The sequence below is a fragment of the Sardina pilchardus genome, chromosome 1, assembly GCF_963854185.1.
Source record: "Sardina pilchardus chromosome 1, fSarPil1.1, whole genome shotgun sequence".
Lineage (NCBI taxonomy): Eukaryota > Metazoa > Chordata > Actinopteri > Clupeiformes > Clupeidae > Sardina > Sardina pilchardus.
In genome coordinates, this window is record NC_084994.1 from 50,917,536 (window position 1) to 50,942,513 (window position 24,978).

Consider the following 24,978-nt stretch of genomic DNA (forward strand, 5'->3'; position numbering starts at 1 on the left):
CGCACGGCTATATTTACAGTGTGTTTAAATACCCAGGACTTGGGAGGGAACAAAAGACTTGGCCGGATTCCTGTGTGTGTGTGTGTGTGTGTGTGTGTGTGTGTGTGTGTGTGTGTGTGTGTGTGTGTGTGTGTGTGTGTGTGTGTGTGTGTGTTGAGAGAGAGAGAGAGAGAGAGAGAGAGAGTGATTAACCTATGCTTAAACAGTGAGTCAAATGGTGAAGGGTAGACAGAGAGAGAGAGAGAGAGAGAGAGAGAGGATGCAAAAGTAAAAATGTTGGCTGATATGTGCAAAAATGGTAGCCTAAAAATGAATCCGATTATACAGGTTTGTAGCACATTCAACTGTTCTTCCGTGTTATAGGCCTAAAGGCAAGCTGATAGGCTAATTATTAAGACATTTTCCTGATTGTCTTTCAAGATAGGCCTAGCCTACCACACACACACACACACACACACACACATAAATAAACCCACATTGAAGTCCTAATCGGCTAAGACTCACTCATATCAGGACAAGGTGTTAAACTTGAGTGGATCTGGGCTAACAGCCCCATCTATTGGCCAATGAAAAATAAACATTGTTGCATGCAAGGGTAACAGCATGAGAGGGAATTTTTCTTTAAACCGAAGGTCACTAGGCTACCCTTTGTTATAGGCAGACTCACAAACTGGTGTTAGAGTTAGGTGACCTGGAAATTGGAGATTGTCGGAGAGTTGCGGTTGTCAGAGACCAAGAATGCTCTTGCAGGAGACTGTCCATTCTCAGGGCGCTGCATCTAAAGACATAGTCTACCTGGGTGCTGATACAGTGCCCATAAACAGTAGCCTATTCATCCCCTTTGGATATTGCTTTTGTAAATGGAGTCTTTCATTTAATAATTTAATTTGAATTCATTTATTTAAACAAAAATATAATGCAAAATAAGTGATGGCATGAATATTCAAGTCAGCAATTGCACCTTTGGCTACAATCAAAGCATGACATGTGCGTGGATAGGTCACAATTACACATCTGGATACTTCAATTTTACTCAATTTTTCTTTGCAAATCTGCTCAAGTGCTGTCATGCTGGAAGGGGATCAGGTGTGAACAGTCCTTCTCCAGTTCAGACACAGATTTATAGGATTGCAGGTCTGGGCTTTGATTAGACCCCTCCAGAACATTCACCTTGTTGTCTTTAAACTTTTTCGGTGTACTTTTCGCTGCTTCGGCTCATTGTCTTGATGGAAAGTAATTCTTGTCCCAAGTTACTTGCAGACTGAATTGGATTAGTTTCCATATATTTTGCTGAATTCTAATCAAAACCTACATGCTTTCATGGGCCTGCTGTCAAGGCATCCCCACAGCATGATGCTACCACCACCATGTTTCAAATTAGGGACGGTGCATTGTGGTGATGCTCAGTGTTTGGTGTCCACCAAGCACATCTGGACAGAACTTTCTGCCATTTGACCTTGGAGTCTCTCACATGTCTTTGGGCGAACTTTTGTCGAGATTTAATTAGAGCTTTGCCACTCATCTACAGAGCTTTGACTGGTGAAGAACTCGAGCAGTAGTTGTTTCTCCCATCTCAGCTGCTGAAACTTTAACTCCTCTCCTTCAGAAAGATACCGTGGTGGCCTCCCACAATATCTGGTCACTAAGCTTGTGGGGATGACCTAGGCATATTTGCTCATATGCCAGCCATATTCCTTACATCCCTTAATTATGGATTTCACTGAACTCCAGAGGATCTGTCCACTCGGCTCCGGGGGTTATGTGCTGGGTGTGTGCGCGTGCGTGTGTGCATTTGTGTATTGAGATTGTGTTCTGACCAGTTTGGCTTCGTCTCCACATTTTTTAGGTGACCTTTTTAATGTGGGCGTGGTGGAGCATCAGTAACATCAACTGTAGCTGACCAACCTGTTCAATTCCCAAATGTGCCATTGTGATGTTGCTTTAGTCTGCTGCTATGGTGCCTTCATAAGTATCAGTCTACATTAACTTTCCCGAGCCATTTGAGAGACATACCGGACTTGGAGTATTTGTCACTTTGGTCTTTAGCTGCTTACATTATATATATATTATTTTATTTATTTTTCGCTTAGGTTAAAACTTGACTTGTAGGCCTATATCATCATTTTCTTAAGAGACTATTTAGAAATTCACTTTGGGATGGCCTAGACAGCAACAACACTTTTAGAAAAAAAAGTTGCCAATATTTAAATGCAGATTTGGGAAAGATACATTTGTCAAATGGAGCAGGCCTGTTATTTCATTAACAGCATCCTCCACGGGACAGCACGACAGTGCGGGGACGTTCTGGACAGACCCTAGGACAGACTCACCTGCTGTCCTAAACATCTTGATGCATTCTGGGTAATGATCGCAGAGAGGCAGAGAGGGTACCATTACCCGGCAGAATCAATCTTTACTGGATATATGCATCGTAACCATAAATATCAGGATTGATCAATATCGTACTATTTGTATCTGTCGTATTCCTGAATCATGTGGTTGAATCGTCAAGGTCCCTGAGGTGACGTTGAGTTCTTATTTTTTCTATCTAGGCTTCCAGCAAACACAGGTTGATGACTCGTACGCGGAAAGAGAGCAGTCTCATGGATTTATGCTAAATGACGTTAGCCAGTGTTAGCATCATTGAGTAATAACACCTTGAGCATTACGAAGTAACCCGTTTAATGTTATTGGAAGCAACAGTAGTGAGCTATAGAAGTAGTGGCGTTAAGGCCAATTTAGTGTCCATTCAGTTGAGCAGAATTATTTACAATTCTTGCCTCCAAGCTGGACAGCTAGCTAGCGACGTCATTATTTGGCTTAGCTATGTTGCTAAGCTTAACGTCAATGTTGTACTGAACAAGCGTGCTAGCTAACGCCCATAGCCTGTAGCTAAATGAGCTAACTATCTTGTAAGACCAAGATAGTTTTCTTGTCAGTCTCTCAAGACAGATGTTAAATATATATTTACTTGGAATTTCAATGTATTGAGTTATCAACCTGTGCTGGTATTCACACCAGTAGCGGGGAGTGATGATAACGTTACTAGCTGGAATAGATTACTCAGGTGAGGTCAGGTTCAGTTGACGTTAGCCTAGCGTTGGCCTGTTTGCTAGCCAGCTGTTAGCAAGCTGTCAGTGACAAATGTAAACACCGGCCCTCGTCAGATTTCTAGAGGTCTTCCAGACAGAGTGGGCTAGTCACACGCTGGGAAACAGTAGCTGCAAGTTGGGTGAAATAGTTGTTTTCGTGCTAAGGTAAACTACAACTGATTTTGTTGATCTGCAAGGCTAACGACATATTTCCTTTTAGGTCTATGCATATTTCCCATTGCCCTATCTTAATGTTAGCTATTTGTCATTCCATGTTGATTTAAAGTGGCACGGGGTTGAACGATAGATTGTGGCAATCACAACACAGTATAACAAAAATGACATGGTTAACTTTTGTTGTGTGACTTGTTCCATGTCATATTCGTGTATCCAACATCAGTCGGTGACATTTTAGCCTCATTCCTGTAATGCTAAACAGTTGTTATGCTACAGAAGTAATTTTACGTTTCCAAAATGTATGGTGATGATGGCATCTCATAGCAGCGGGGAGTCAATTCAAATTGTGATTTGACACAGTTGGAAAATTCCAACACAAACCATATGCTGAGAGAGCTGAAGGCTAATTGTTATCTGCAAAATGAAGAGTTATCGCACGCTGCCTTGTACTTCCCAAGATAATGGTTAGGCCTAGCCTGAATGACTTGATACAGGCACTTTATACTAAATTTAACCTCAATGCAAGGTCAGCGATACATATTCTGTTTAGCCTTTTTATTTCTGAGAGTAGTGGTACTACTTTTGTAATTCATTCAGCACTTTCTTTAATGTGATTAGGCCTGTTGAGCTTCACTTCAACTTTTTTGTTCTTTACCAGACATTCATTTAGCTGTTGTTTGTTGTTGCTGTTTGCATCTGTTTTCCTTTTACTTCAGTTTACTTCAAGTTTATGAACTTTCTTAGGATGTTTTGACATGTTTTGGGGTAAAAAAAGTAGGCTATCTTGAAAGTTAGTCTTTAGTTTGCCTTGTTGCTAATTTGTGTTGTCTACTCAGGTGTGACCCTGTGGTTCTGGTGTGACTGGCACGGGGACGATGGAGCCCGATGTCATCCGCATGTACTCTTCCTCTCCTCCTCCGATGGAGGATGGTGCGGAGGAGGATGATGACGAGTTCGGTGACTTCTCTGGAGTACCCAACAGCATCAGTCTCACCGAGTTTAACATAGCGACGACATTCAGCCAGTCACAGAACCCCACAGCTACCTCTCCCCCAGAGCTCCTCAACAACGGTGGACTCTCGGACCACGGGGGATCTGCAAAGGCTAATGGTGTAGTCATGGGGCAAGGAGACGAGGAGGCCCCGGGGAGGACACTTAGCACAGAGGAGCTTAAACAGTTAGCAGAGCATTCACAAACCACTACCCACACAGACTCCATGTTAATCAGTGGGAGGGACTGGACTGAGGTGGACAATGTGGACTGTAATGGCAGTCCGGAGGACACAAGTCGACTCACAAATGGGTTTGCAGCTTGTGATGAACAGGGAACCCCTCCCCCCGACACTCATGCACCTGTGAAATCCACAGGCCCAGACGCTGCTACCGAGTGCTGCCGGACTTCGAGTGGCATGGAAAATGAGGATGACTTTGCAGATTTTGCAACATTCTCCAACACTAACAGTCACGGTCAGAGCAATGACCTCTCGAACCAGAACACTAACTGGGGAAACCCATTTGCTGCTGAATGGCAAGCGGAGAACACCCCTCACCCGAGCTCTGATGGAGAGTGCTCCATCCAGTCAGGCTCGGAGGAGAACGTGCTAAGGGACCCTTGTGCTGCTGGGACCGATGTGCAGTCGCTCTCCACCGGTACCTCGGAGGGAGTGAAAAATGGAGATGGAGGTAGTGTCCACTCGTGGCCTGATGCTGACACCGAAAGGGACCTGGAAACGGACGCCTCACACACTGCGTACGCCGAGCAGACGGAGATCACCCTTAACGGAGAGGTGCAAGATGGCTCAGAAGATGAAGGCGTGAAGGTCCACAGCCCCGGCTCGTCTAGCATCCAGTGCACAGATGAGCAGTCCGAAGAGAAGCAAGATAGCTCGGGTAATGACAGTGAGCCAGAGACCGAGACGGAGACATCGTTTGGCCGGCCGCTGTCCACCGACGCCCTGGAGGAGTTTGGTGATTTCAGCACTACGGGCTCCGTGCCCTCGCCCCCACTACAGGAGGAGACGGCCACGCCAGTGGACCACAGTCAGATGGCCGAGGACGGAGACGAGGAAGAGTTTGGTGACTTTGGGGACTTTTCGTCAACATCGGGAGGCTTTGGTGGTGGACAGGAATTGACCAGCCTCAACTACCCACAGAGACTACACGTGCCAGACGCGGTCACAACAGATGCAACACACACCGACTTTAGGGAGGACTCAAAATTGCAGACGGAGGAGTTGAGCTCTGTTTCCTCCAGAGACCCAACAGAGTGTGAATCTAAGGCAGACAGTGAGCAGCAGCCAGAAGAGGATCCTGGGAATATACCTGTCAGTGACAGTTTCGCGGACTTCCACTCGGCTCCTGTGGGGGGCGATACGAGTGGGGGGACGGAAGACTGGACGGCCTTTGAGGAGCAGCCGGAAGAGAAGGACGCGGCTTCTGAAGAGGAATCGTGGGCGACCTTCGGGCCGCAGCAGTCCACAGCACTTTCGGAGGAAGCCTCAGAGGAAGACTGGCAAGAGAGCCAGCCGCCACTCACAGTGCCTCCCAGCTGTAGCAGCGACAGCAGCAGGACGGATGGTGCAACAGTGAGTGTGTTTGTCGTCTAGGAAACAGCCATTGACCTGTGTTGTAGCCACACCTTGCATTACCTGCATGAGGTTCTGTTTGCTTTGCTTTGGCAGGATAGTTTGCATTATATAGTGTTGAAATACTTCATAGTTTTGACAGTTATGCGCTGTTATCAATATCCCATCTGACATCTGGAGACTGATGTGGTGGCTGCTGATATACAGTAAATACACTCGTCATGCACATACCTGCACTAGCAAACTATGTTTCCAGAGTCTCTTGAGTAGTTCTCTCACACTGGCTTTTGGGTCTGCTCTGTTGTTGATGCATTTTGTTGATGTGTTTGTGAAGGCTGCACTGTTGAGTCGGTTGGAGAGGCTCTTCCAGAGTAGTTTTCCTGAGGCCCCCATGGCACCTGTGGAGGAGGAAGTGTTTCACCTCCAGAGCTTCCTCAAGCCAGCAGATCAATCACTACCAGAGGGGCTGGAGGGTGCAGCACGGAACAAGTGAGTGCACTTATCTCTCTCCACTTCATTTGCATTTAATCAATGGACGTGCCCAAAGAGATGTCTAATACAGATCAAAGTGTCTGTGCAGGAACTCAATACATTTGATATCCATTATCTGTGTGTGTGTGTGTGTGTGTGTGTGTGTGTGTGTGTGTGTGTGTGTGTGTGTGTGTGTGTGTGTGTGTGTGTGTGTGTGTGTGTGTGTGTGTGTGTGTGTGTGTGTGTGTGTGTGTGTGTGTGTGTGTGTGTGTGTGTGTGTGTGTGTGTGTGTGTGTGTGTGTGTGTGTGTGTGTGTGTGTGTGTGTGTGTAGTAGGGGTGTGCAGGACGTGTGGACGCAGCTGCAGGACATTCACAATGCCTTTGGCCTCCAGCATCAGTGGGGTGGTTCCCATAGCAACAAGATGTTGTTGTGCTCTCTGGGAATTGACACAAGGAACATAGTAAGTTGAAGTTTTCTTTGTTATTGTTGTTGCTCATGAATTTGCTTAGGTTGGTGAAAAGAACTTGCCACACTATCATCAAAGACATCAACAAACACAATTCACCCTCCCTCACAGGTTCTCATATGAGATACTTCTCCATAAATGTGGTTGCAACCCCAACTTAACTACCCGATTCAGAGACAGACTCTATCCACTTGTCACCGGGATAATGTCATTAACACTCACAACATGTCAGTATTCAAAGCGTACACATTCCATATGATTCTCCTACACAGGTAGTGTAGTGTTTACAGGGGCTTTACTGTCTGCACTGTTTACCATTGCCTCTTTCATTACATCCTCTTGTACCTTTCTTTTTGCAGTGAAGGCTTTCTATTGATTATTATAACTATGCTATTATTATTATTATCATCAACTTAATCTGGTTGAATTGCCTCTGTGTCTGTGAATTTCATGACTGGTGTTGTTGATGTGGTATCTTTATCAAGTATGTGACATTAGACTTGAACAGTGCATCCCATAGGAGAGCGACATTGAAGACCTAAGGGGCCCTAGGGAGAAATAAGAATAGTTTGGGAAGAAAAACAGAATATTTTGAGATTTTAAGTTGAACTTACACTGGAGGGCTATTTTGCCTTATGTCTTCTAAGGGTCCCTTAGGAGAAACAGATGAGATCTCAATAAGAGATTTTGACATTTTTGAAATAAGAAATCTTCCTTTGGGATGTTTGTGCTTCATCTTCTGTGTCCTCTCTCTTAAACAGTAGTTCACTGATCAGTCCTGTGTCCTCTCTCTTAAACAGTAGTTCACTGGTCAGTCCTGTGTCCTCTCTCTTAAACAGTAGTTCACTGGTCAGTTCTGTGTCCTCTCTCTTAAACAGTAGTTCACTGGTCAGTCCTGTGTCCTCTCTCTTAAACAGTAGTTCACTGGTCAGTTCTGTGTCCTCTCTTAAACAGTCGTTCACTGGTCAGTTCTGTGTCCTCTCTCTTAAACAGTAGTTCACTGGTCAGTCCTGTGTCCTCTCTCTTAAACAGTAGTTCACTGGTCAGTTCTGTGTCCTCTCTTAAACAGTAGTTCACTGGTCAGTTCTGTGTCCTCTCTTAAACAGTAGTTCACTGGTCAGTCCTGTGTCCTCTCTCTTAAACAGTAGTTCACTGGTCAGTTCTGTGTCCTCTCTCTTTAACAGTTGTTCACTGGGCAGAAGAAGCAGCCGGTCATTGTTCCCATGTACGCTGCCAGTCTGGTGAGTGAATGTGTCAGGTGCTCGTCACTTCATCGGTGGGGATGTAATGATATTGGAATGTACTGGTTTATCCTCTTTTCACAGTTCTGTTCCATGTTCATTTTTGTGTCAGAAATGTATATATAGCACAAAGGCCTACTTACATGTACAGTATGTGTGTCATGTTCCACACATCTTGGTCTTGGCACACATAAAGTTCAAAATCTGTTTTTTTTAATCATAACAGTGCTGCACATTCTGAAGAGCTTACCCTCAGTGTCCGTGTAAGGCTGTAGTCTCCATATCAATTCATGCTGCCAGGGACTGACTGTCTGTAGAGTAGCGTATTTGTTTACTCTGCATAGCAGAGGTGGTCTGACTGTGTCCGGGCTTGTGTCCTGTCCTGTCCTGTCCTGTCCTTGTCTGTGTCCAGGGAATGCTGGAGCCCACCAAAGAACCAGTGAAACCCGTCTCCGCTGCGGAGATGATCGCCTCTATAGCACAGATGCCAGCAGTGGCCACTGAAATAAGCACCACGACTGCAGACACAGGCCAGGTAGAGCTCAGAGTGCAGACATCTTTCCCTGAAATCACACTTTTCTGTCCTGGATTTGACTTTTCTCTGTTGTCTATTGCTTTGTACTCCTACTATGTCAAACTGCCTGATTCAAAATAGTATGTTTAACTTACATTCACTAGCAAGCCAGAATCCATATGTAATATTGAATATGAATAAGATCAATTAAGTGATATTGCTTTATAAGGTACATTTCTCATTAACATTATTGGCAAACAGCATACTCAGCATTAGTCAGGCAATACACTTGGGATGTATGTTGACTTTGCTTTAGATGGAAGAGAGAGAGTACCTATCATGTAGGATTCTATTTGCATGACATATTTACAAGAGCATCTTTTTGGCTAATGGTGAGGGCAAGGATCAGAATGGTGGTGAGCATGTACAGTACAGTTTTAATAACTTCTTTTCAACATTGTGAAAGCACTCCTAAAACTCGTGCAATGATGGATGTGTGGGGGCAGATATTGTTCTAATTAGTATCAGGTGAAATTGTGGCTAGCAGTATTTAGGGCCTATTTAGTCCTATTCTTCTTATTTCCACATGTGATGATCAGCAGGCTTGCCACACCAGCCTACTCTCACTACACTACACAGTACACACAAAACACAGTGAATTTGCTCTTAGTCTTCCTTCTTGTCATTTGAAACAAATGGATCCTATCAGTTGTGTTTAAAACGGAGTGGGTCCCAATGCAGTGCATATGGCAGGTCTGTACTGTATGACTGTAGAGCCGTACGCTTTGGTCGTGGTATGATCTGATCCGAGCTTCACTTCTCTCTCTCACCACTAGGAGGTGCTCCCTCCTGTCCAGTTTGATTGGAGCAGCAGTGGCCTTACGAACCCTCTGGATGGCAAGTCTCTCCCCCGCTCTCTCATTCCTTTTTCATATTGTCCTTTCTGATTGATCTTTGAATTGAGCATTTGTCATACATGCACATTAGGGCCATTTAGCTAACAGTGTTTTTGAGCGATGATGGATTTTCAAACCAAGCGCAAGGCCCTGATGCGGCCACCAACAAACACCAACACATTTGTCAATAATGCTCTATACATACATACATACATACATATTGCAAATGTAAAAGACAATTTAATTCTATATATTAATTACACAAACAAGTCTTTGACTATCAGATGCATGTGTTCAATCTCTCTCTATTTAAGCTGTTTCTTGTCTAACTAATGTCTAACGTCTCATTTCCTCTCTTTCTCTCTCTCTCTCTGTTCTGTTCCTGCCTTTCCCACGCCCACTGGCCACACATCTCCCTCATGATCAACCCTCTGCTCTCCATGCCTCCATCCCTGTCCTGCGTGCATGCGTGCGTGCATGTGTGTGTGTGTGTGTGTGTGGCTCATAGCGAGTGGTGGCTCCTCTCTTCTTAACCTGGACTTCTTTGGGCCGGTGGAGGAGCTTGTCCCCGGCAGCGGCACCTCCATCCCAGGTCAGCTAGCACCACACCTGCCCTCACCGATGTGTCTGGCCGTACTCTCATTTAACAACCTCTCCTGCCTCTGGCCTTCTCATAGGAGTCATACCGTATCTGTCTTTCAGTAGCGCTTGTTTGTTTCTTTGTTGTAGAAAAGAACGTTTTCACTGTATGTGTGTGAATGCAACGGCCCTTGTCTCTCTGCGAGCGTTTAAAGCGTGTGTGTTGGTTGCAGGTGTGGACCCTGAGCTGTATGAGCTCACTACAGCCAAGCTGGAGCAGAGTGGCACAGGCAGCCGGGTAGCTGATGCCTTCGCTCGCCTTATGTCCACTGTGGAGAAAACCAGCACATCCACCAGGTACTGTACGTGGAGCAAGCTCCTCACACGCTCCTGTGGAGGTGCAAAATGATAGACTGTGAAAACATCTGCAGAAGCAGATACAGAGGCAGTGTTGCAAAGCTTAACCTTTTCAGAAAAATCCACAACACTGGGCTTTTAGGGGCTGCAACAACTTGACTTAAATTGATAAAAAAAAAATATATATAAATATATTAACAGTTGAATAGTTGTTGCTCAAATAAATTAACTCTTAAGTTTATGGACTAATGTCACTTTTGGTATAATAAGAGGGACAGCTGCTAGCGCATTTTAACATTTCATCTCAAGACACAGCGGGGGAAATAAGTATTGAGCGCATTAACATTTTTTCTTTCCTGTGTCAGTCCACATAATGTTATCTTTATGGCAACCAGACGTTTGTTTTCTCATATTGGAAAAAATGCCCAGATCCGTTCATTGGGCTGTCTATCAAATGCGTCTGTGCATAGCTCATCATGGTCTTGCTTTCCCCCCTGTTCTGTGATTGGTCCCCTATCTCAGGCAAAAATGAGGGCGGTAGTTTCCAGGCTGCCTTAGCAGCGTGAATCAAATCGCGCGCAAGGCAGCATGGGAACACTAGGCTAGGGGAGAATAATAAGCCATGGTTTTTCCACTACTGCTTTTATGCTTAGTTGAGAGTGAAGTAAGGCTCTGCCCGTGTTGATCTGGATTTGTCCTTGGGTGCATTTCCCCCTCACAGAAAGCCGCGCAAGGAGGAGAACCTGAGTGAAGAGGCTCTGAAGGTGATCAGCTGCCTGCCCGACCTGTCCTTCATGCAGGCCAAGGTGCTGATGTTCCCCACCTCCCTCACGCCTCTGGCCTCCGCCTCCTCCCACATGGTGGAGTGACGGCCGCCCGCCCGCCCGCCCGCCCGCCCGCCCGGCCTCGCGGCGCCTCCCATCCACTGCTGTCCTCTGCTGTGCTTCATCCCGGGCCTCAGCAACTCGCTCTCCAGCCATCTGAGTGTCACCTTCGCTTTCTTGGTTCTCATATCATTTTTTACCGACCTTCCGCATTCTTTTTTTTTCGTTATTTTTTTTTTTTTTACGAGTTTTTACTCATTTTAGTAATATTTAACGATAGCCAGTTATGTTGGAGGGGTTGGTGGGTTCGCCCAGGGAATATTATTGTGGTTGCAGAACAAGAACTGGAAACGATACTGTTTGAATGAAGAGAATGTGTATGCATTGGTTTATAGATCATGTCCTTAAAGAAGTTTGATTACAAGAATTTGTTAGAAGAATCAGTCTGTATATAATCAGGGATGATTTTTGCTCTTTATTCATTTGAGGATTACTTTAATCAACGGTGTGGGTGGGCTGTATGATAATGTGTGTCTTAAATGAGGAAACACTGGTTTAAAATCCTTTAGGTGAGGTGCAAATGAAGTGATATGAAGATATATAACTTGAATACCACACTGCCTGCAAGATCCAGCTGTCATCTTTGTGCTCTTGCTTAGTTTCATCTGTTTGGTTGTGAGGGCGCACCCACGTTTTGCTCAGACTTGATTTCCCAACACATACAGTATATGCACCATTACTATGAGAAGAGGTTTATTACACTTTGCGTTGGCCTGTACTTTCATCACGTCTCCCTTGAGGAAAACACATCTAAAATTGTAACTTCGAAGTACAGGTGGCAGCATTCTGTAGCTGTGTGTGTGTAATGTGTGTATGTGTAGTGTGTGTGTGTGTGTATATGTGTGTGTGTGTGTGTGTGTGTGAGAGAGAGAGATAGGGAGCGATAGAGAGAGGACGAGAGAGAATATGTTACACCTGCTGTAATCTGGGGAATATTGTTTGGAGTTCATGCACCTTTTTGTTCTTTTTTTTATATATATATATTTGTAGTTTTAGTCAAAACCACTGGCAAATATTTATTTTGAAGGAACAGAAAAGCAAGAGTGAAGGGTCAGCTCACTAGGGAACAAGGGACCAATTTCTGCTTCTTTTTTGTGTGTGTACCCTGTGGTTTATAAGTGCTTTCTCTCATCATCTGCTGGCATTACTCTGTATCTCTCATTTGCATTTCTTTCCTCTTCATTTTTGTCAGTACCACTGTTAACCTGTGTCCTGTCCTGGAGGATTTTGCACATTGTAATGATAAAGTGGATGTACCGTCATAGTTCTCTGTGGCTGCTGACAACAGATGAAACTATGGCCTGTAAAATGTATGGGGGAGTTCCTATGGAAAACGAGTCACTTGAAGAGCCTGTACAGACGTACGTGCATGCCAGGGTTCTTTTCAGATTATAAGTGTGTAAATTTACTTTTAGTGTACACAACAAATAAAAAATGTAATTTAAGAGTAAAATGTGCCAGTGTTTTTTTTTTCCACTCAGTCCTCAACGCGCAAAGGAGCAACAGCATTATACAGAGGCTCACATATCAGCCCTCATTTGAAATTAGCACTACCCACCTTATCAAAAAGGCAAATCAGAGACTTTATTTCCTACAGACAGCTGAAAAAGTTCTGTCAACAAAATCCTTTTGAAGCCATCATTGAATCATCATCTCATCTTCAGTTACAGGATTTGCAACACTATTTATTTTATTTGATCCCCTCCTACTAACCCCGACTGAGCTACAACCATATACCACCAACACTGTTGTGTGGCAATTAAAGTTTCTATTCTATTCAAGTTTCTATTCTATTCTATTCTATTCCAGAATTGTGTCGAATTGACTGATGCACTATATTGGCAAAAGTATTTTCAATGTTCAAACCGAGGTCCAAAAACATGAAAGCCTTGTAAAAATACAAAGGCCAAGGATAAGACAACGATATAAACACAACAGATATGCAGTATTAGTATAGCTCAAGACCTCTTAGAAGGCAACTTGGCAAAAACACTGGAGTCAACAGCTGAATGACAGGTGCGAGTAGGCCTGCATGGCTGGCTGGACAACCGGAAGTCAATGAACAGCACACAGTTTGAGTGCCACCTGGCAACACACAGTGGTACAGCATGTGGACACACACAGACACAACACACTAGGGAGGAAGAAAGGCAAGACATGGATGTCAAGTTGAGGGCCTAGAATGGACCAGACATGCTCTGCTGTTCACACGCCACTTTTGGTGTCCAAATGTGTAGGTGTCACTGGTGGAGCGCTCAGTCTAGCAGCAGCAGCAGCGCCACAGCAAGAGACAGCTGGACATCGCAAACTACCTGCTGACAGATGCAAGTCTCATTAAGGATGAAAAAAACTTGTGGCCTGTAAAGGTTTGTAATGCACTATTAGGGAAAGGGCACCATTCTGTTTGTCCATACCATTTTCATTTATCTTATTGACTACAATATTCTGAATGAAGAGTCAAAAGCAAAGTCTAATTTGCATTAAACTGGAATAATGTTAGAGATTTGGCATGGCATCAGCCATGGTTCCTCTGCAGAGGGAACAGACCCTACCCCAAAGTAGGGGCTCAGATAGAGGAACTGTGCTCAGTGGAACTCTTTAATGGTTCCATGGTTTCTGAATGCATGAAAAAGGGGGTTTTATGGAACTGTATGTTGAAACTGCAAAAAGTTACAGTGTGAAAGGGTCTTGAGACAAAAATGTAACAAATGTGGCAACAACTGTACATCAACTTTGTCAGTAACCTTTGCTAGAGCAGCTATCTATTTCCACCATAATTTATTTTATGTCAATGCAATTGTCAGGCTCCAATTTGTCAGAGACAGAGCATGACACTCTGGACAATGGTGCTGCAACCAACTTTAGTCAATCTCTGTGATTTGATGAAAAATGATCAAAATGGTTTAAGTTGATAAGTAAGATAGTTGGTAAGTTTGCCTCCTCCCAGTAAGCCTATGCAGGAGCCCACATGCAGAGTCTTCAGCCTGGACCTGATGGCTTTAGAAGTGCTTCAGTTATCCACCACAAAGGGGTGGTGTTCGCTTACTACTTAGGGACGAGTCTGAAACTCTGTATAGTTGGGAATAGAAAATGTGATGAATTCAGGTGTCAGGGTCCTTTCGTCCTTTGTATAATCTTGCCACAAATGTTTATGACATACCTGTCCAGGTGAATTATAATTTGAATGACCATTTTCAGAGTTTGCATATTAGCCCCTCTGCTGACTGATAGAATTGCAAGAGGATGTGAAATGTGCATATGAAATGACATGCTTATTCATTCATTACTTTTTGACCCTAGATAATGTCTCAACCTGAGCTATGCCTATCTGTGACATATGACTATTTATATTACTTCTTCAACATTTTCTTCAACAACTTCCCAACAATTTTTCTATGACTAATATGGTCACTATTATTACTGTTATTGTTGTTGTTGTTGTTGTTGTTGTTGTTATTACTATTATTTGAACATAACATCCACATATAGAGACAGAAGTAATATGAATGTTGAGTCACATTTCATGACTTATTGAGAGGATGGCCCCCTCTCGTGGAGCCATTGGCTCCAGTAGTCCATGCCCTGGCCAAATATAACTGGCTTTTCAACAAGACTGTAATGTAGTCACATGTTATAAAGGAGATGTCACATTGCTCACGTATTGCCAAAAAGGTTCTCCTAATTTGTGCATCTGGGGCTCCTAATTATTACAATTATTTGATTTGTTTCAGATACATGAATCATGCCTGTGCTGTGTCCTACCAGCACTACAATTCCTTACTTGATACCGCACCCAAACTTTTGATACGGTTAACAGAATTCAAAAATAGACATGCTAGAATTGATATATTGAAAATGTTATGGCAATTCTTCAAAATCGCATTTAACATCATTGAAAATGTTAACAAAGCATCTCAAAGTACAGTTGAAATTGTTGGACACTGGAAAAGGTAAAGGGGGAGCTACTGTAACACATGAGACAGAGGGAAAGGCATGAGACTGACAGGAAGAGAGAGAGAGAGAGAGAGAGAGAGAGAGAGAGAGAGAGAGAGAGAGAGAGAGACAGAAAATGTATTGGTTGGATCTGAAGAATGGTAATGGATGACTGGTATAAAAGGTGAAGTTTGTGAGCGAATCAGCAAATCGTCATCTGACTTTGAAGAGACACACATTTGATCAACATCATTTCTTGCAGGTAGGTAATGATAGGAAACCTCTGTATTTCAAATTAAATCAAATCAAATTTTTAATAAGTTTATAGAGTTTATGGTGCTTGTGTGCTGGGATGTTTAATGTGCCGTTTTTAATTGTCAAAAGACAAAATATGTGGCACATCATATTATTGATATAACAAGCAAAATGGCTACAATTATTTTAATTATTCGATTTTTTCTCTGCAAAACAATGAAAATAACTCTAACTGCTAATATTGAACAGCATCCTACAACTAGCATGCATTCTGAGTAGTTGCCTTTTTAGCTGAATTAAAATGGGTCTTTTGTAATTCCCAAAACTTTAAAGATGTTCAGTAAAACCGATAGAAAACGGAAGCCCCTCCTTCAGATAAAAGATGACCTTCAGAGATATGCTTGTTTTTTTATTTAGGCTGCTTGTTGTTTGCTTCAATATGGAAACTCACTTTTGGTCAAACAGAGCACATTATTTCTTATAAAGAATAATGTACAAGTTTCCAAACTACAAAGCTATCAGCTCAAAGATGTCATAAAATGCATTATTGGCTTTAAAAAGATACGTTTTCAGTTAAACAAAGAATATTGTTTGTGAGACAAAGAGAACTACTTTCCTTCTGTCAATCATTTCATTTCCTATGTGTAATTAATAGGCCGATAGCTGTAAGCCCACAAGAGCAATGCAGTAGCACTGAGTGTCCTCACATGCCCTCTCTCTCCAGCGCCGCCTCCCTCCCTCTCTCTCTCTCTAATCTCTTGACCAGAGCCACCTGCTCCACTGACTTGCCTCTGCTCTGTTAACATGCTTTTGAGTGGCTATTTGGTGGGTATCCATCTTCTCCCCTGAGGACCTTTCTCCATGAACTCTACGTGTTGTGCCAGGAGTGCCACAACAGAGCCACTGTGCCTGAAACCGTAGCTCCGCCGCGGTAACGGACGCTAATGGGTTTGTTTTTCTCCAAGGCATCTTTTGTGGCCAATCCTCGAAGGATGCAGAATGACGTTTCACCAAACTGAGAAACATCTTGCTTTCCAGATCAGAATGACATCAATCCTCCCAAATAAATGCCTATTGTCTTGTACCTGTGCTGGTGTGAGTGAGCTGCCATCAACTCAAATGGCACTCACTCACAAATGCCACTTCTGTTGCTGTCACCTTTTTGTTAAGGGGTCTGTCAGGGGTCACCTTGTAGAGTGAATGTTCGCAGGTCACAGATCATTCAGAAACATGAGCCTTAAAAAGCAATTGTGATAAAAAAAATTAAAAAAATAAATAAAAAGGCAAAACTGACAGAAATGAGAAGAAATGGCCTAACACAACTATACTTGACATTGCTTTGTAGAACATGGCTGACTATGACCTGGTCCTGAAGTGCTGGGGTCCAGTAGAGGCGGACTTCACTAAAGCTGGAGGATTGGTCCTCGCACGGTACAGAGACACTAACATATCCAAACCATCAGAGCAGCTCTTCAATTGTCACAGCTTCCCAATTCAACTTCCCAATTCAAATTTTAGGGGACCATGGCTTAGTTGCACATTCAGTAGGGAAGAAAACATGTATGCAACATATTACAACCACACTGCAACTGGCAAATGTAACGGACACCCCTCTCTATCAGTGTCACAGTGTCAGTCGTACTGTCTCTCCTTATCTGCAGCTTGTTCAAGGAGCATCCTGATACCCAGAAGCTTTTTCCTAAATTCGCTGGCATTGCTGCGGGTGACCTGGCCGGCAGTGCAGCTGTCGCTGCCCACGGCGCCACTGTGCTGAAGAAACTGGGAGACCTGCTGAAAGCCAAAGGTGCCCACGGTGACATCCTGAAGCCTATGGCAACCACACATGCCAACACCCACAAGATTCCTCTGAATAACTTCAAGGTAAGAAAGCCTCTGTGCTTCATTCACATGCAGAAGATTGAATGCAGCCTAATGAACATCTGTTTTTATTGGTATGAAAATGCCATATCTGCTTGTAATGTAAGTTTACTGTAAATTCCATAAAGTGTGTGTGTGTGTGTGTGTGTGTGTGTGTGTGTGTGTGTGTGTGTGTGTGTGTGTGTGTGTGTGTGTGTGTGTGTGTGTGTGTGTGTGTGTGTGTGTGTCTGACTTTGGTGTTTGCACCCTTAAAGCTGATCACTGAGATCATTGCCAAAGTGATGGGTGAGATGGCTGGTCTGGATGCTGGGGGCCAGGACGCTCTGAGGAAAATCATGGGTGTTGTCATCAATGACATCGACGCCACCTACAAAGAGTTGGGCTTCGCTGGATGAGACGTCTAGGCCACACATCCAGGGCCCCTGAGACCAGAGGCTGTGAGACTGGGGTTAATACATGTGATTGTAAAACAGAATACTTTCTCATTACAATGATTACATATCTTAAATAAAACTGATCATCATAAACACACATAGTACTAACAACTTTGTCACTTTGGAGAAAAGTGTTTATTAAGTAAACAGAAACAGAAACAGAAACAGAAACATTAATTCTGTGTCCAAATGATTTGGAGGTAGACAAAACATAACCACAACTACTGATATTAAGTGCATCACTTTTAACATCAATATTCTGTCCATTCAGATGTTACTCTTTGCAATCTAACAGTTGACAAGTCTGAACAAAGTCTAAATATGTTGTACTTATACTTTTTCCAAATAAACATTTAATCAGCAACTATGAAAAATGTCTCTGTTTTCATTTAGTTACCATGAGTTATCTTCTCAAACTTGTCTCTGTACAGAATTTAATTATTCTAAGGCTAAAATTTAGTTTGCAGACTGGTGTGCTGCTCACTGTCTAGTTGTTAATGTAAACAAAAAAACAAGTAATTATATTTGACCAAAGATCAATCTGTGGACCTAATCCTACACTCATTCATATCAATACGCCAGGTTACATCATAGCCTAAATATCTGGGTGTCTTTATTAATTGTTCCCTTGCCTGGCACATTCATTGAAAGTCTTTGTATAGGCTCCAACAGAGGATGTACTTTTTTTGAAGACTGTAGGTGTCAACAGCAAACTCCTGTTTTTGTTTTTTCCAAATGATTTTAGAGAGTGTGATACGCTATGCAAACCGGAAATCTTTCAGTTCAGTTAAAGTCCAAGTTAGGGCATCTGGTCAATACAATGTTAGCATAAAAAGTTGACTAAAAAGAGGACTAATAATAATAATAATAATAATAATGAGAAACATTTTTAATAAAAAAAATCAGGAAACTTTAAGGACACCATTTTCTTTGTGAATGAAAAATATATTGTAAATAAATCAATGTTTTATCTTGAAACAGAGGGAATAAGTATTAAACACCCCTATGTTTTTCCCATAGAGGCAGGCAGATTTTTCTTTTTAAAGGCCAGTTATTTCATGGATCTATGCATCCTGATAAAGTTCCCTTGGCCTTTGGAATTGAAATAGCCCCACATCATCACATACCCTTCACCATGCCAAGAGATTGATAAGGTACTCATTTTTTATATTATTAATGTATCATTCATTCATTCACAAAGAAGATGGCTGTCCATTACCTATTTTTCTTTATTAAGGTATTAAGATCAATTTCCAAAAGATGTTTTTGTCAACTTTAGCATGGGATCATAAACTTATGAACACAAATGCAAGATTCAAAATAATTCTACCCACATACTGAATCAGGAAATAGCGTTGCTACCCTCAGGCAGACAATTCAGATTGTCTTTGCTGCGGATAATGCAGTAAAGTATTATTATGGTCTACTTCCATGAATTTGTGTGGTAAGTTGCAAGTTTATGGTGCAGTTGCTGGAGCCCAAGATTACAATAAAATATACTTTATCTCATCTTATATTTATCATAAATAAACTACACTGTTTTGCAGATCAATTCAAAATACTAGGCGCCATCAGTGACCTGCATACATTTTCTCTGAATTAAAGAGCACTTCCTCTGTCCCTCATGAACTCTTAATGAACCAGACACTTCCATGACCCGAGCCTGTGCCCATATAAAAACAGTTGTCCAATGATTCAATCTGGTGTGGGTGACAGGGTGGCTGCAACAAGGCATTCTTATTTGGAGTCAATTGGCAGAACTAACACATGAATAGAATGATTTATCCACTTTGGCACTTGGCTGCCACCAAGGTGTAAACAGCCAACTGCATGTAAGAGTCTTACAATAATTGTATATACAAATAAAATCTGTGAAAAATAAATCCATATTTACAAAGTGTTGTGTGTACCTCAGCCTCTGGGGAAGGTGCCGGATCGTTCATAGAGGCAGTCATCAGAGGTGACATGGGGAGAATGGAGAGGCTGAGGAGAACCCTTTTGCCCTGATCTCAGTTGCCCTTTGAGAACTGCTTTATCTCTGGCCGACACTCCTGCTGCCCAGTGGCTGGCCCTCTCTCACATTCCCTCTCTCTGTAGTGAAGCAGGGGGCTATTCTGGTCCGTCACCACCTCTGACCTCACTTGGATGGAAGTCCTGCTTCGGCTACAGCAAGTTCAACTATCGGTCAGTTCGGGGTCCTTCCACGCCCAGCCGAGGGAACAGATGCTAATGTCATAGAATAAAGAAGGGGAATTCATCTGGGGATTTGTGTAAAGGATGAACTATCCCTTTTTTTACAGTTCACAATTCTTTCTCTTTAGCAAAGGCCATTATACACAAATTAAAGAGTTGCTCATCCTGAGGATGACACCCGGATTTGTATTCAGCTAATGGCTCTTGCTTTTTACCGTGGGGGCTGTTGTCCTCAAACACACTCTTCACGCTTCCTCTGGACATCCCAGACTCTTTCCTCTCTTATCGGAGTGGACGTGACTCCACACAGCTCTCCCTTCTACCCTGCCTTCTGGGCTCACCTCCAGTAACCTCTGGCCCACTTCTAACCACAGGAGGGATATCTGACAAGAACACAGATCACGCACTGGAGCATCAAATCCATCCATCTGCATTTCTAGAATGTATTTTAAGTGATGGTATAGAAAATTGGCATTTTTCAAATGTCTGTTTCGCGCAATATTTGCCAACACAAAGTAGCAGCCTGTGTCTAATAATAGAACATCTGTGAGTGCAGACGTGTAAGCAGACACTATGCCACCCTCTCCATCTGTCCTCCTGTTCGGCCCCATGTCCTTACATCTCACAAGGATTTTTGAATTACTGTATTTTTCCATGTCTGCCTCTATGCTCCTGTGTCATTTGTGTCTACTCTCCACAACCCATTAGTTCCACACTCTTGCTCAATATTCAAACCATGGGCATAATCTTCCCTATTCTAAAGTCATATGCACATAAAAACAATACCAAAAAGTAATCTCAACCAGTCACAATGACCTCAGGATTGGTATAAAAAGTATGTTAAGTAGAAAGTATGAAGGTCAAGTGACCATGGCAACTTGAGAGGCTAATGATTCTGGTCTGCGTGACTGTCTACTGGGGAGACAGAGTTGTACGTGCTAAAAACTGCTTCTCCATGTTTAGTGACAGTACATATTGCCAAAAGTTTCCTCTCCAGGGGCCTCATTACAGACACTCTGAAATCTGTTTTATCCCAGTTTAGGAAGGCATTTAGAATTTTTGATAATACAGAAAATCCTAGGAATCTTACATTAGGATGGCACAGACCCTATCCTAAATTCAAAATAACTGCCAAAATCGACTGCAGTAGTCTCGTTAGGCCGTTGCCTAGTGTATGACAAGATGTTGAATGACTGTCAGTGACACAATACAAGGATGTTTCACTTAATAGGTCTTATTAAATAAATTAAATAAGAAACTTGGGCAGACAATTAGCCTAAAGATGTTTGTTTTAAAACGTTCAGGCTACTTCCAGAAGAATAAATACAAACTACTAAACATCCACAACAGAATATATTTTTATTTTTCATCTATTTATCCTACAACGCAAATTAATCAAAATAGGCCCGTGCACTCTATAGTTTCCTTTAGTCTTTTAGAATATTCATACATGAATTTTAATTTCTCCCTTTTGTTATGGTTTGTCCATCATGAGCAGACAACTGTCAAAGATTCTTTGTGTTTCCCAAAGTGTGGGCTGCGGCCCACTGGTGGGCCATCAAAGTATTGCAGGTGGGCCGCCTGAGATAGCCTACATGAATTCCTTTTTATTTTACATTTTATAATTGATGTGACATACTGTAAAGGTTAATGACTTTTGACCCCCCAGAAATATTCAACTATGCTCAACATTTTTTTTATATTGTGTACTACAACAGCCTATCACTCACTGCTTTCGCTTTTCACTTGCAGAAATAGTCACAAACTAAACTAAACAATTTCTAACTAGAATAAATTCTATAAGCCTAATTGACGCATATAGGTTGTGTGCACGTGTAACCTTCAAACTGCACAAAATGACCAGATTCCATCGTCAGTTTAACTAATCAAATTATAACATTACACATCAGAAGGAAACAAAGACGTTTGTGTGAGAAAAGACTTGTGTGGCATGAGGCCTTGTGAGGGCTGTCTTATGGTCACTACGTGAGACTTGAAATCCCTGCACTGATAGGACAGCTTGTGTGTCTGGACGGGACCTCACAGACAAAAGGCAGAGGAATGCATTCAGAGCACGGGAATTTAATGACAGTGTATGCATACAAAGCAATGCACCGCGTTGTTATTCGCTGGCTTCTTCTCATCATAATTCTTCCAGGGTACAGGGTGGTGGTGGTGTAGTGGTTAAGGACCTGGGCTAGAGCGCAGTAGCCTGACATCTGCTAAATGAATGGAGTTAGGAAAAAATACATGAATGAATGTAATAATTTAACTGCTCAACATAGAAACTTGGGTAATTTTTTTCTGCTATGACTTTTCTGCCATTTACTATAGAGATATCAAATAAAACCTAAGAAATGTCTGCCATTATACATGGGCCATTGTGACACCATATTAGGAAAATCAAGCACTGGCAGGCCTGTACCAGTTGAACATAATAGTTCCATCTGAGTTCCACTGTAAGTCAGCACTCTTTCAGAGCTCTGAAAACAGGAAACAAAGTGTGGAAACCTCCTTAAAAGGAACCTTTTGTCCGTCTCTCCATTCATCTGGATCTCTCACTCTTCTCTTCTTCACTTTCTCTTACTTTCCTCCCCTCTGTTTGATTGACTGAGATGTTCTTTACTGATAATACTTCTAATGTTTTGAGAGGCAGAGCAAACATGCAAATGTTGCATGCCCATGTTTCTAAATAAATAAGCACGTGTTAATCTCTGGACTGGCACAATTTTTATCATTAATTTCATGAACCTTCACCCCCACTCCAAATGTTGACTATATGGATACGGTCTTGGAGTAGCACCAAACTAAACTATGTATAGGAATTGCCTCAGTGATAGTGAGGATTTTCCGAGATCTGACACTTAAGTTAAGATAGGACAAGCAGTTGGAAATGTTTCTGTGATGAGGCCCGAGTGGTCTGAGAGGTGTCCATAGTGTGGCTTAGTAGCCTAGAAATCTAGACGCCCCTAGCGGCAGCAAATCTTGATGTGGGTCTGGCTGGTTAGACTAGTGGCTTAGTGCACATATTCAACAATACCGTTACCGCACCACATAGCACATTTCACATGTTGCTTCTTTAGGAAGTTTTTCACTACTTCATCCAAATGTTCCAAAGCATGCTGAAGAAAACACAAAGATTTGGACTGCTCAGCTGCTTGAGTGTTGCACCCATAATTCTCAATACTAATGATTTAGGTATCATGTCCTTATGCAAGTACTATTTGATGTATCAGTGTTTAACACTATAAGTCATAGATGTTCATAAGTAAGAGCCATAAAACTGCTGTATGGTGCATCTAAACTGACCAGTTTAACCTTCTACATTTTATGCTAGGTGTCCTTTTAGCAAAAGCACTGTTGACACACGTCACCAACAGTTAATAACTACTGATAACCAGCACCCAAGCCCCACGTCACCACTATATCGTGCTATTTGAGTCAGTATCAAATAATGTGGCATATTACCCTCAATGAACCTCCGAGAATAAATAAACGTTGAATGAATGAATAACCAACATGTTATAATTATATTCCAGGTTGATCCTGATATGAAAATTCACGGGCAAACTTTATAAATGTTTTATAATACTTCATGAATCCTGGCTTCACAGAAAGTGTCAAAAAAAGTTTCTCTCTTATGGAAAGTAATTTTCACTGGTGATTTCACTTTTTCTACACAGTATGACGCATGATATTTGTTCATAAAAGATAACACTGATAAAATTTTGTAGATAATGCCCAATTTGTATATTTAGATATTAAAGATTTCAGAAAACAACTGGATTGGATTACATAAAAAATCACATACCCTATATAATCTATCAGTTAAAATGTGCACCCTATTCACCTATAGTCTCTCACCTTTGCATCATACAGTAGTTACATCTTTACATCACCTTTACACCACTGAAATCAGCTGCCAAACACACTCTTCACCCTCCATCACTGGTTTTAAACACACCTGTACTTCCTGGCACTCACTGCCCATTTATGATTGTTATCTGTATTCATGTCTTTTAATTGCACGTTGTTTTAATTGCACATGTACCGCACTTCGGCCAGTAAACGTTTAACTATTAAATGTGCCTTATAAATAATTGTTACTTACTTACTAACATCAAATGTATTGTCTGCTGTATTTGAACATTTTCAAAATCTCTAAAATCATTCAGGTCCTAAAGAAGTCTCATGTAAAATGTGGTGCTCGGTAATAGTCATTTCACTATGCCACCCCTACTATTGTTGCAACATATGAGTAGTGTTTTGGTCCTGCCCCATTAATGAGTTTATAAATAGCAGTGTTTTAGTCATTTGAGTTAGGAAGATTTGTGTGTGGATTATCTAGCAAAAAGACCTAGGCATTCAGTGCACACAGACAGCATTAGGACACCCTCTGCAATATGGTCCCCCCTGGAGAAAATGAGTGAAACCTGCTATATAAAATTCACTTTTTAGGTAAGGTAAGGTAAGGTACTTTTATTTATATAGCGCATTTAACGTGCACTGAGTGCAACCCAAAGCGCTTTACGAAAGACTTTTTAAGTCAGTCGCTTCATTTCATACAAGTAAATTGACTCTGTGGGGAAAATAAATCTTTCAAGAAATTCTTATCGCTAATACTGCAAGTGCCACGATTATTGGCACACACACGCACACAAAAAAGAAAAAACCCAATTAACTGCGCATTTTTTTCCATGAAGGCTGTAGCCTACTCAAGTTCTTTAAGTTAATCAGTGTCTATGAACCTTGAAACGGAAATCCATGTCTACAGAGGACGTGTTCGATAGTCATTCTTAAATGTGGGAAAGACAAGAAAACATTATTCAAATAAATGGAAAGTGAATTGACCCCTGCAGGTTATATAAACAAAAAGGTACCTGCATTAAAATACCTGCAGTTCAACAAACATTACTACAAAATCAACTGGAACTGTGACAAGTCCACATGGAAAAGTACCCGTTTTATCTTGATTATGCCTTTTTTTCTTAACCAGTGGTTGTGAGAATGCTTTATGAATG

General features: G+C 42.1%; 2 protein-coding genes across 4 annotated transcripts; both read left to right on the plus strand.

Annotated features, from left to right (window-relative positions):
• Positions 1–2,369: 2,369 nt before the first annotated feature.
• aftpha (aftiphilin a) lies at positions 2,370–12,717 on the plus strand. 3 transcript variants are annotated; one of them, XM_062548907.1, is made up of 9 exons: positions 2,370–2,521; positions 4,106–5,854; positions 6,189–6,343; positions 6,658–6,787; positions 7,978–8,034; positions 8,447–8,569; positions 9,385–9,445; positions 10,257–10,380; positions 11,102–12,717. In XM_062548907.1, the coding sequence occupies exons 2-9, from the start codon at positions 4,145–4,147 to the stop codon at positions 11,247–11,249; spliced, it is 2,508 nt and encodes an 835-aa protein (XP_062404891.1). In that variant the 5' UTR covers positions 2,370–2,521; positions 4,106–4,144; the 3' UTR covers positions 11,250–12,717. The 3 variants fall into 3 exon arrangements, with proteins under 3 accessions (XP_062404891.1, XP_062404909.1, XP_062404899.1); XM_062548925.1 differs by having other exon boundaries at positions 6,661–6,787; XM_062548915.1 differs by lacking the exon at positions 2,370–2,521 and adding an exon at positions 3,211–3,257.
• Positions 12,718–15,314: 2,597 nt separating this feature from the next.
• Positions 15,315–18,138, plus strand: mb (myoglobin). The gene is made up of 4 exons (XM_062548937.1): positions 15,315–15,459; positions 16,798–16,883; positions 17,114–17,333; positions 17,585–18,138. Exons 2-4 carry the CDS (start codon positions 16,801–16,803, stop codon positions 17,723–17,725), a joined length of 444 nt encoding a protein of 147 aa, XP_062404921.1. The 5' UTR covers positions 15,315–15,459; positions 16,798–16,800; the 3' UTR covers positions 17,726–18,138.
• The last annotated feature ends 6,840 nt before the right edge of the window (positions 18,139–24,978 follow it).

What these genes read in the sequence shown, in the direction of transcription:
- aftpha (XM_062548907.1), top strand. Translation starts at nt 4,145, where the DNA reads ATGGAGCCCGATGTCATCCGCATGTACTCTTCCTCTCCTCCTCCGATG. An exon ending in GAGGGTGCAGCACGGAACAA is followed by an intron (nt 6,344 to 6,657) that starts GTGAGTGCACTT and finishes GTGTGTGTGTAG; the next exon opens with TAGGGGTGTGCAGGACGTGT. An exon ending in GAATTGACACAAGGAACATA is followed by an intron (nt 6,788 to 7,977) that starts GTAAGTTGAAGT and finishes TCTCTTTAACAG; the next exon opens with TTGTTCACTGGGCAGAAGAA.
- mb (XM_062548937.1), top strand. Translation starts at nt 16,801, where the DNA reads ATGGCTGACTATGACCTGGTCCTGAAGTGCTGGGGTCCAGTAGAGGCG. An exon ending in GGAGGATTGGTCCTCGCACG is followed by an intron (nt 16,884 to 17,113) that starts GTACAGAGACAC and finishes CCTTATCTGCAG; the next exon opens with CTTGTTCAAGGAGCATCCTG. An exon ending in TTCCTCTGAATAACTTCAAG is followed by an intron (nt 17,334 to 17,584) that starts GTAAGAAAGCCT and finishes GCACCCTTAAAG; the next exon opens with CTGATCACTGAGATCATTGC.